General features: G+C 35.8%; 1 protein-coding gene across 8 annotated transcripts in view; it reads right to left on the bottom strand.

Moving 5' to 3' along the window:
* BIRC6 (baculoviral IAP repeat containing 6) overlaps positions 1 to 12,166 on the bottom strand; it is a 213,342-nt gene that overhangs the window by 151,459 nt on the left and 49,717 nt on the right. For all 8 annotated transcript variants that reach the window (XR_009739323.1, XM_061432032.1, XM_061432030.1 and 5 more), the window contains exons 9-10: positions 10,190 to 10,248; positions 4,271 to 5,665 (exon numbers count right to left, since the gene is read on the bottom strand). Coding sequence is in view for 7 of the 8 variants with exons in the window: in XM_061432032.1 (XP_061288016.1) it covers positions 4,271 to 5,665; positions 10,190 to 10,248 (1,454 nt within the window). In the remaining variant the exon portion in view is untranslated. The remainder of the gene's footprint in view (positions 1 to 4,270; positions 5,666 to 10,189; positions 10,249 to 12,166) is intronic.

Here is a 12,166-nt window from a genome sequence, read left to right as displayed (position 1 = left end):
TACTTAGTTAAGAAACTTAATTTATTCTAACACCACTTAAAAGGCAGAAAAAGAGAGCTACTAAAGTGATACATCTGCAACAACTTAGGAATCAAACTGTCAAGGAATTACAATTTCATATGTGAAAATAGTTATTTATCTAGTACTTACATGTGTAAGACATTATTTTAAATGCTTGATTCATTTAGTCTTCACAACTAACCTTAAGCAGGGAGTATTATTGTGGCCACTTTACAGATGAGAAAACTGATGCACTAGCTATACCAGAATCCACAGCTCACTCTATTAATCATAGCAGTAGCAAAACTGAACAACAATTCTTCCTAATTTTTTGAAGCATTCACAATAAAATGAAACCAAATCAAATTTCTATTTTTCATATTTCTACCACAGAAAAAAAATGGAAGGTGAGCTTAGCAAAATATTTAAGAAATAAAAATAAGTAAATAAAATAATTGGAGATTTACTTCCAGCATGACACAACAAGATAAATCTTATCTTAAAGGCAGTTATAAAATTAAACAAAACTGTCATTTAAACAGAGTGAGTCAAATGGTGAAAACCAGATCTGCTACTACTGTCACAGGGACTCAATGATTTGGAAAGCTTGTCTGCCTAAGGTGACTCAGCGGTGAAAAGAAACCCATCAACTTTGCTGTCTGAAGCAAGCATTCTGTGTGGGGCAAGCAAAACACCAGAACTAACCAGGGATTTAACAGAGTTACAAAAGTGAGAGAAACATAGCGGGCTTGGTAAACATCTCAAATACTCCACACTCATCAGAGGCTGCACATAGGTGCAGCAAAGACCAGATGCGGCCCAAGTCAGCAGCACATTCCCTGTCTACTAAGCCCCAACGCTGATGCAGAAGAGACCTGAAAGGGCACAAGAGAAAATAAAAATAAAGAAAACAAAAGCCAGGGCACACCTGAACACAACCTTGCCAATAAAGGTACCTGGTCACAACCAATTATCAAAATCTTTAGCTGAACACTAAACTATGTGGACAGGCAGGTGACAAATAAGAAACAAGTCTTAAAAATAAAATCCAGAGGAGAAAACAATGAAAGAAACATCAGTGGCTGCCAAAGAAACAGACTTCACAGATTTAGTCCAGGTGAGTTACCAAACGATAACATAACAATTTCCAAACGGGGGTTAAAAATCAGAATGCAGCAGTTCTTCTACGTTATTTAAAATGTCCAGTATTAAACTGAAAATTATGAAACATGTAAAGAGTGACCAATATTCAAGAAAAACAAAAGCAATGAGAAATATCTCTGAGCACCCAGATTGAGATTTAGCAGACAAATACTTCAAAGAAGCTGTTGTAAATATTTTAAATAATAAAAGGACACCAGATATAGAGAATTCAAAAAATGAATGGTAAAAATGAATCAACAAATCATCTCAACAAATGAGCAGATATTATTTTAAAAGAACAAAAGGCAATTATTAGAATTGAAAAGTAAAATGAAAAGTTTGCTAGAGACTCAATGCAGATTTGAGATGACAGTAAAAGGAATCAGTGAAATAAAACAGATCAATAGTTGCTAGTTACATATGAAAATTAAAAGTAAATCCTCATCAAAAAATAATAATAGATCAAAAAGAAGTAACAAAAGAATGATATGTGCAAGAACAATCAATAATTTTACATACAGCATCATTCTTCAAACATGAATGCGAAATAGAGACATTTCCAAACAAACAGACTGAGTTTTCTGCTAGCAGACCAGCCTTACCATAAGTACTAACGAAAATCTTTCCAGATGAGATGAAGGCAACACAAAATCACAAGAAAAAAACAAAATGCCAGATAGAAGATAAACATTTTTTTCTCATTTAACTTTTTTAAAAGATAAAGACTATATAAAATAACACTTTTGGTTGGATTTATAACTCATCTAAATGTAATATATAAGACAACAGTAGCACAAAGCTGGGAGAGAGAAAAATCAGAGCGAGGTTTCTATATTTTACTAGATTTAAGCTAGCATTACTCTGAAGTAGACTGTGATAATCCAATAAGAAGACAATTTCAAGAAAAGGTATTAAAAAACAGAATCAACACAAGCACCAATGACATCACACCAAAGGACAGAATAGGAAGTAACTGGTAGGAAGCTCTAGAGGTCAGTAGTACCATCAACGCAACTACTGAACTAGAAAGAACGAATGGAGGCCTTCCCTGGGGTCCAGGGGTTAAGACTCTGTACTTCCACTGCAGGGAGCATAGGTTCAACCCCTGACTGGGGAACTAAGATCCCACATCCCACATGCTGTGCAAAAAAGGTTAATTTATAGCATTAATTGTACGTTTTAATCAACAGACTCAATGCTTCTCCATGAGAAAACTTTTACGCGATTCGAATATACTTACGAGATAGTGTCAAATCCATTTGATTTACAGTTTACAGTGCTTTTAAAACTCTACTTTATGGATTGTTATTTGAACATTTTAAAACAACTTTTTTGTTCTCTTTATTGCTATTAGTCTCATCTTTTCAAATGCATTTTGATCAATTAATCCTTAAGCAACTGGGGAATAATTTTTAAAGCAATTAACTTCTCATGTTTTCTCTTGTCCTTCAATTCATCTAAATTCCATCACAATCGTGATCACTTCCTAGAAATTGTCATTGTTTAAACTCTATGAAAACACTGATCTATTTTATAACTTAAATGTTATTTCTCCTCTGAATCGCCAAAACCATATCTCATCAAAAATTCAAATCATTAAACTCTGATTGCACTTGTGAAAACTACTAGTATCTTATGACTACGTGCCCTGGGAACAGGTCACTCAGATTCCAAAACCACTTCCATTTCGAATGGCCTACAGCAAGTTAAACTGTTTTCATTTTTTTTAATCTTTCAGATTAAAATATACCAAAAAGTTCAAAGTATAGAAGTTCAATAAAAGCAGGCTCTCCTACTTTTATTATATTCTGGCAATTTAATGTAGTTTAAGCACACCTGGACAGACTGCCCAGGTCTGAACACTAACTCTGTCATTTATTAGCTCTGTGACTTAGGCAAGTTAAATTACTTAACCTCTCTCTTCCTCGATGTTTTTTTTTTTTTTCTTAGAGATAACTAAAATGAAGACAAAACTAGCACATACCTCATAAAGTTAGTGTGATGACTAAAATTAACAAAGCTAAAACTCTCACAGAAATGAACTGGCATATACATCATTAAGCTCAGATTATCCTTGATACCACATAGTATTTTAATGATTTTTCTGAAAGTTTCATTATTCTAAAGCTATTTTAGACTATTCCTTTTTAAAAAATAATCTAGTTAGATGTTGATGTTATTTGGCTTTTTCCATCATGTTATTTCACTAAATGTGTTTCAAAGAAAGCAATCCACATCACCACATCCACCATTACCCCTCTTAGCCAAACTCTTGAAATCTTTTTAGAGAGAGGAAAAATTCAGATTAATTCCTACCAGAACCACAAATGAGATACATAACTCTTCCCAATCCCAATTTTTCTGCCAAGCACTGGTTATAGTCACTGAGGCTTCAAGTATCTCCTGGTCCTAAATTCCTACTAAACAATCAATAGGACTATTCACTTTGCCTGATATGGTCAGTAATTCCTTAGTAACACTACCTGTTACTCTACAAGATGCCTCAAATATTGCAAAACTGACTCACTGTCTGCAAAAAGTTAGGATTAAATATGACAAGGAACATTTATTTGGCAGAATTAATAATTATTTACCACTTTTATTTCAGAAGAAAATAACAACATGTATTAATATTTGTGCCAGAAACTTTACAGACATTATTTCATTTAATTCTGTCAAGCCTGGAAATAGACTGTCTTTCCTAGTTTATAAATCAACAAAGGTTTACTGAGTTTAAAGTAATCTGTCCAAGGCTACAAATTTGAGCAGATGCAGTTGGGATTCACAGAAATTACAGCAGGTTATTTTCTTGAGGTTAAAGCAGTGAAGATACTTTCTGAGAGACTTACTAACTTTTTTACAATTAGAATCCTTACCTAGGGCAGTAGGAAAGTGTTTTAAGAACAGGTAAAACAGTACAAAGATTCACCACTTCATCATAAACATAGATTTCTCTCCATCTATATGGATCTAAAAGTCACGCTGGGTATACACATAAATGAATGCCCTGTACATTGATTTCATAAGACTGATGAAGAACCAAACAAGCCCACAGCTTACCTTTGGTGCACGCACACAGCTTGTCTGTGCCCGAGCAGTAAATGAACCAAACAAGCCCACAGCTTACCTTTGGTGCACGCACACAGCCTGTCTGTGCCCGAGCAGTAGATGACAGAAACAAATGCGTCCTGTTCCTCAGTGCCCTCCTTTTTCGGAGGTTCCACTTTGGCCAAAATTTCAAAGTTTGAAAGATCTAATATTTTTACATATCCTCCCTGAGTAGTTATGACCAGGTGTCCAAGAGTAGAAATGTCAGACTTTTTTCCTCTCTCAACCCCATTCTTTGCGGTTAACTGCATCTCCTCAGGAGGTTCCTCACAGTCATCCTCTCGGTTATCCAATATATCTGGTGGAAGCAAAATGAGCGAGGTAATTGTGTCCTGGGGATCTTTGATATGCTGGATTTTTATTGGCTCCTCTTCTAATGTCACTATCCGAGTGGCATAATTCATTTTATAAAGTATTAAATATCCACCACTAATGTTCCTCTGCTCAGGTTGAATTATCAAAGGAGTCTGTACATCTGCTGGTGATTCATGTTGAATTATACTAATATTTGCACCATTCACTGCAGCAAGATTTGATTCCAGCTCACCTTTTCGTCTATTACATAGTGCAGAGTTTAATTTATTTAAGTTATTCAAGGCCTCTACTTGATTTATTGCACTCAAGGATTCAACGGGGCATGTCCGCAGTCCTATCAACAAATGAATTCCATCAGCACAAGGAGTTATTGAGTCTATACAAAGATTCTCCTCCTCTGCAAACTTTGGCAGCCTCAAGCACTGAACCAAAGTCCCAGGCTTGGGAAACACAGAGTTCCACTTCTCAGAATCTGGAGAGGTAAGGCTGGCTGCCGCATCTGCAAACTGCTGAATGTAAGTCACAGGAGGGTCCTGCAACAACAACTGCTCCTGGCTATCCAGCTCCATCTCAATGATCTGTGGAACCGTAAAACCATCATCATGCAAACTTTTACTCATTATATTGTTCATCTGTGAAAAGATTTTTCCTGCTTTCTCATCAGATTCCTTGATGCTATAAAGAAGCAAAATGGGTAAAGTCCTCCTCACCAGAGGAGAATTTAATTCTGAGTTAGTGCAGGATTCATTGTCAGTTGACCCTTGTTCTGATACACTTTCACCCTGAGTTCTGCTTAAACCATCCAGTGACCTGTGAGAATTACTACTAACGGGTGAGGTAGCAGGAGATTTATAGGTTAATAAACCTCCAGCTAATAAACATGGAAAGGGAATGTTGTGTTGTTCTTGGTGCTTCTCCTTTGTCTTCTCACTCTTAGAGCTGGTTAAGCAAGGATTCGCCCCAAGTTCTTCAAGATCCTTAACAGTATCTTCAAGCACATTTGCAACAATCTCCCACTGAAGCTTTTCTGGCTGCTGGAGGATGCTGAGTGCTGTTATATCAAGGCTCACTTCCATGGCTTCCTTCTGTGATGTATGCCCTTTGAAAAGGAACAATATTCATTACAAATGACTTTGTGAATGTAAATCAAAATCTGTAGTATAACATTTTCATTAGTTCTCTTTTAATCATCCAGTCGGTGCATTTTAAACACATTAATGGAAGAATTTAGTCCTTTTACAGGAAATTTAATCCAAGCTGAGAAGAACCTACTCAGAAAAACCATAGATATTAAAGAGTCTCAAAAATCATTTTCAAGTCACAATACACTCTCCTGGCAATCTGTGAACAAAATCCTTTTTTAAAAAAAAGAGAAAGAATAAACGGGTTAAGAATGAAGAGATTATTAATATCATAATAACAGACTTCTGCCCTTCAATTCTACACTAAAATTACACTCAATACTATGCATCTGTCCTTTATGCACTTTGCAGAATACCCATGAAACATTACTATAGTCTCAGTTCATCACCTCTTTCCCACTCCACATGCTAATTATCAGTTGACTGTCTTAGTATGTAACAGTATGCAATTTAACTCGAACCTCAGCTCAGAAAAATAGTAACCACAAAAAGTTTCCCAAATTTGTCATTTTAAGTGAAATATAAACATCTTCTAGGGCTTCTCTGGTGGCTCAGTGGTAAAGAATCTGCCTGCCAATGCAGGAGACACAGATTAGATAACTGGTGTAGGAAGACTCCACACACAGTGGACCAACTAAGCCCGTGCACCACAACTACTGCGCTTGCACTCTAGAGCCCGGGCCAATAATTAGTGCACCCACACCCACAGCTACCGAAGCCCCCATACCCTAGAGACCATGCCCCGCAGCAAGAGAAGCCCTCGCAATGAGAAGCCTAGCACAACCAGAGAAAAGCCATGCAGCACAAAAGACCCAGGAGAGCCTAAAGAAATAAACAATTTAAATGTCTTCTGTACTATCTGCTAATATTTAGTTCATTTCAAGTCAACTACATTACATTATTCCTATTGACTTTTTGTTTATTGTGTGCTTCAAACTATCCCCTTCAATCAGAATAAAGGTCATTCCTCAGTCTCAATTCTCCAAAAATACCATCTCTCTCTACACAAAAACCTGACGTAGAGGTCAGTCAACCTCTCAACCAGGGATAATCTCTTGATACTAAATGCAAAGTTTCAACTCATCCTTTATTTTTCTCAACAGCACAAACTATCAGGCAACAATCTATTACAAACAATAATATAAAAAATCAGTCTACGTAACTTGTGGAAATGAAAAAAAAAATTGAAATTGGCTTTACAATTTTAGATTAAGAAGAACTCAGAAAAGGAAGGAAATAAGTATAACTCAAAGTGAGTGCACAGAAGTTTGAAAGTTACCCAAGGAAAGGAATGAACAAGAGAGATTTATGGAACACCAAACATTTGAGTTATACTGAAAGCTCTGTTTATACCATTTTGTTAACCATTTCATAAATAGTATCTTCAAAATGCTAACAGCTTTATCAGGACTTCTTTATTTTCTGAGCATAATCTTCTCATTTCATATAATGTCACTATTGTCATCCAGAACAATATCCATGTCTCACTAAACAGAAAAAACTTAGTTACAAACTTCACAATTTAATTGTACTAGTAAGTTGTTTATTTAACCACTCATTTGACTATATTCGTGTGCAGTCTTTATATTGCCATGCAATAATTATATTACTCTATGAATTCACTCATTTAGACATGAGGTTGAAAGCTGACAGTGAGATTTTTATAACATGTAATAATACACTGTAACTAAACTGTAACTTACTTGATAAGTTATGATAGAAAATTGCCAAGAAAAAGCTATTTTAGTCTGTGCACATTTTAAAAGAAAATAAATTAACCATTAGTTACATATATTAACCACAGTTAAGACAATATTCAAAGCAAAGGTCATGTGAGATGAGAATATCCATTAAAAAAGAAAATGTAACAGGTAACATTACTACTCTGCTGCTTCTCAACTATTTAATCAATGTCTAGGACTCTACATTCCCCTTATAAGATTGGCAAAGCACAGTGACAACTGTCAATACTACAGTTAAGGAAAACTGTGATCTTTACTTGCCTCGGAAGTTCTCAAACCAACTGGACCACAAAATAAATTTTTATAAAACATACCTACAAATATCCTGCAGCATAATGTTCTTCAGATAATCATGTTGGGAAACCCTTCTCTACCCTGCTTACTGAGCTGCTGTCAGTCCCACAGTTCAACCAGCCAACTTCCAGGGGTTTAAATTATGCATATTCCTGAACCACCAAATTTCAATTTGAATTGTTCTTCAATCTCTTGCCAAACACTCTTCCCACTCTACAAAAGAAGGTGTACTCCTTAATTCTGATACGTGGACCAAAGACCAAACTTGTCTTTCCTGTATCATCTAGATACTTTCAAAAATCCTTAACTTTCAACTAAAAAACACATAAAAGTCTCTTAAGTTTCCATTTACACTTTTGAAATTAAGAAATACAACCTATAATTCTTCAGATCATATCATTCAAATTGATGGGATGAGCTTAGAGCTAGGAAATGTAAGTTGTGAAACAGCATCTATTACTTAATTTTACATACTTCAAGAAGACAATACATTTCCCATTTAATATCACAAGCCTTCATAAATTCACCAATAGTCTCTCAATATAAAATTAGTTTAAAAGGTTATACATATTTTACTATAAATGAATGAACCACTTACAAATCCTCAAAGCAAGTAAAAATTCTACACTGGAAGGATTTTTTTTTTCTCATACCATAGCTACCTAGTTTCAATACTATAAAAGGACACCACTCCCAACCTTAAATGAGGTATCATAGAAAAGAGTCAACAAAAACATACAGTAATATTCTAGGTACCAGGAAGTGAAGAGGACGACAGAATCTAAAGGAAGTGTGAAAGATCAAACTGGCAGATGAAAAATATAAAGGTAAAAAAGGGATAAGGAAACAGATCAAGATGCAACAATTACAATTACAAAAATACCTACTGAGATCCTTAGACCAAGAGGAAAGAGTTAAGCAACAGCATACAAAGGAAAGATTAGAATAAAAAAATTTAAGGGCAGAAAAAAGAACATTTAGTTTAAACATTTCACTTTACATAGGAAAAACCGAAACCCAGAGAGTTTAAGTGACTTGACAAGACCAAAGACATTTCATAAGAGTTCAAGCTCTAACCAGATCTCCAGATAAGGAATGAGTATTCTTGCCAGATGTTTAAAACTGCAACAGTAGCCCTTTCTTGGGCCAAGGGGTAACAAACTGGAAAAAGAGCATACTTCATCAGACTACATTTTTAAATGCAATCAATTATTCTTCCCAGACCTAATTACACATTTGTGTTATTATTCAGGGCAGTTTCCTACTTTTATTAATTTTTTCATTCTAAGAACTACCTTAAAAGATAAATGAGGGTGAATCTAAAAATCAGTGCAGTATTTTGTTTGGTGGCTTTAAAAAAAAAAATTTACAACAAATTAGAATTGAGAGCATCTGCTACACTATACTAACTTTTGACATATAACTTTTAACAACCAAACTATCTAAAACCAAGTTTCCTCTAAAGAGATTTCATAAGTTATGTATGTCCTTATTTCATAACATTGACATTAGAATACAGCTAGAATTTCATAATGGTCACTTCTTTAAAATAGTGGCTGCTGCCCAAGTACTCTGCTTCACAAATTTTAATCTTAGTTACCAAATTATATATAAGAGATTTAAATATCACTATTTTATACACTAGAAAATGCAATCGGACTATAATAAATGACAGAGTTAGGATTTGAATTCTGATACAATAAAACTATTTTGAGATGCCTTGCCTATAACTACATTAATATGAAGCCTTTTATACCCCTTTGCCCTAATATTTCATAAAGTTTTCTTTTAGAAATAAGAAATCACTAATAATTATTATTGATTTAAACATTATATTTATTTAACAACACAATACAGTATACAAATAAACTGAACATATTGGGAAGAGTTTAATGTCACTGACTTATATAACAGAGATTTAGTAAGATTCATTTTTAATTCCTTTGGCGCAAATAAGTACTATTTAAATTTTTAGTATGAAACTACATATACATTACTAATTCAAAATCTGATACATAATTGAGTTTTCTTTGTATATAAATGAAAATTTAGACTTTGTACTCAAAATATAGAATTATTTGGTATTTAGCTCTACCTAGAAACTAGACAGAAACTATATCAGAGAAGGCAATGGCACCCCACTCCAGTACTCTTGCCTGGAAAATGCCATGGACGGAGGAGCCTGGTAGGCTGCAGTCCATGGGGTCGCTAAGAGTCAGACACGACTGAGAGACTTCACTTTCACTTTTCACTTTCATGCATTGGAGAAGGAAATGGCAACCCACTCCAGTGTTCTTGCCTGGAGAATCCCAGGGACGGGAAGCCTGGTGGGCTGCCGTCTATGGGGTTGCACAGCTGGACACGACTGAAGTGACTTAGCAGTAGTAGCAGAAACTATATAAATGCAAAGATATAAAAATAGATTATCTAACATTTTTTACATACCTGTCACAGAATCTGATCTGGAATGCTCTTCACTGTCTGAATCCTCCAGTAAATCATCACTTAAAAAAGACAAATTAAAAATTTCCATTTCAAAATAAAGTACACATGAGAAAGCAAAGTATAATGTTACAACCACTGTTTCGTGTCTAAAACTTAAGCATCACACAACTAGCTTATGTAATATGTAAGTTGACTGAAACCCTGATTACACTAACAGTGAATCATCTTAAATCATTAAATAAATGCTTGCCTGAAATAAAGCGTGGTAATCTCTGAAAATTTATAGTAGAATCTGTAGGATTTTGACAACTGAAGAGGTGTAGACAGGGATAGTTTGGATAAATAAAATGAAACAAAACAAAACAACAGCTAATAAAATCAAACACAAGCTTCCAGTAGTAAAATTTTAATAAACACTCTATTACTAGGTACGGGCTTCCCTGGTAGCTCAGATGGTAAAGTGTCTACCCGCAATGCAGGAGACCCGGGTTCAATCCCTGGGTCGGGAAGATCCCCTGGAGAAGGCAATGGCATCCCACTCCAGTACTCTTGCCTGGAAAATTCCATGGACTGAGGAGCCTGGTAGGCTATAGTCCATGGGGTCAGCAAGAGTCGGACACGACTGAGCAACTTCACTTTCACTTTCCCAGGTGGCACTAATGGTAAAGAACCTGCCTGCCAGTGCGGAAAACAGAAGTGACACAGGTGTGATCCCTGGGTCAGGAAGATCCCCTGGAGTTGGGCATGGCAAACCACTCCATTAGTCTTGCCTGGAGAATCCCATGGACAGAGGAGCCTTATGCTCTACAGTTCAGAGGGTCGCAGAGTCAGACATGACTGAAGTGACTTAGCACTCTACTCCTGAATTCAGGAAAGTTATACCTTAAAATCAATTAGAACAGCTGGGTAAATATGTGTGTATAGAAGTGTTTTCACAGAAACACGCATTCCCCACTTGTGTTTTGCTCTTGCTTTTATTTATTTATTTTTTGCTTGTTTGGGAAGGGCTGTTAAGAAATCCCTGACACGCAGGAAAACTACTACAACTTAAGAGTCAAGACAATACGACAATAGCTGCTCTTTTGCTTTCATTCAAGTAGCCAAGAAATTGCCAGCCTCTCTCTTTGCACCCCATTTTATTCTCAGTCTCCACTGTTAGCAGATAAGAAAAAAAGATATAATTACAGAGCACTCCAGCACAACATTAGGCTGTGTCTGAATGAACAATCAGCACGTTTATAGTAGTTCTAAAATTTTGATAAACTACAAAAATTAAAAGATGCAGTTCACAGGAAGGAAAAGTAATTCTCCCTTTTTGAAACAATAGGCTGCACATCCATCTGAAAGAACTGCTACTGCTGCTGCTGCTAAGTCGCTTCAGTCGTGTCCAACTGTGCAACCCCACAGACGGCAGCCCACCAGGCTCCCCCATCCCTGGATTCACAGGCAAGAACACTGGAGTGGGTTGCCATTTCCTTCTCCAATGCATGAAAGTGAAAAGTGAAAGTGAAGTCGCTCAGTCCTGTCCGACTCTTAGCGACCCCATAGACTGCAGCCCACCAGGCTCCTCCGTCCATGGGGTTTTCCAGGCAAGAGTACTGGAGTGGGGTGCCATTGCCTTTTCCTCTGAAAGAACTAGGCATTTATAATGCTATTTTATATAAAATATAACCTGGCAATCTCCCTTACAAATGCTTAAAGTAACGTCTGAAACTGGGGTAGAGAGATATTTGCTTAGATATTTTTGACAAAATTTCTGTGTTTTTTTCAACTGGTAGTAATTAGCATAACCAATTTCGTGCTATAACTTAAAAATTTTAAAAAAGGATGTGAAAAAGATAAGCTCCTATGTTAGCCTTAAGCTATTCAAATACTAAATGGCTAGTCTCAGAAAAATAATAAAGATGCTTGGAAAAATAAATCTTAAGAGGAAATATTAATGACTGGGAATTTATCCAAAATAAAGAAGTCCAAACC

Source organism: Bos javanicus, chromosome 11 (genome assembly GCF_032452875.1).
Source record: "Bos javanicus breed banteng chromosome 11, ARS-OSU_banteng_1.0, whole genome shotgun sequence".
NCBI lineage: Eukaryota > Metazoa > Chordata > Mammalia > Artiodactyla > Bovidae > Bos > Bos javanicus.
The sequence above is the reverse complement of the archived record's forward strand: the minus strand, read 5'-3'. Positions and strand labels throughout refer to the sequence as shown.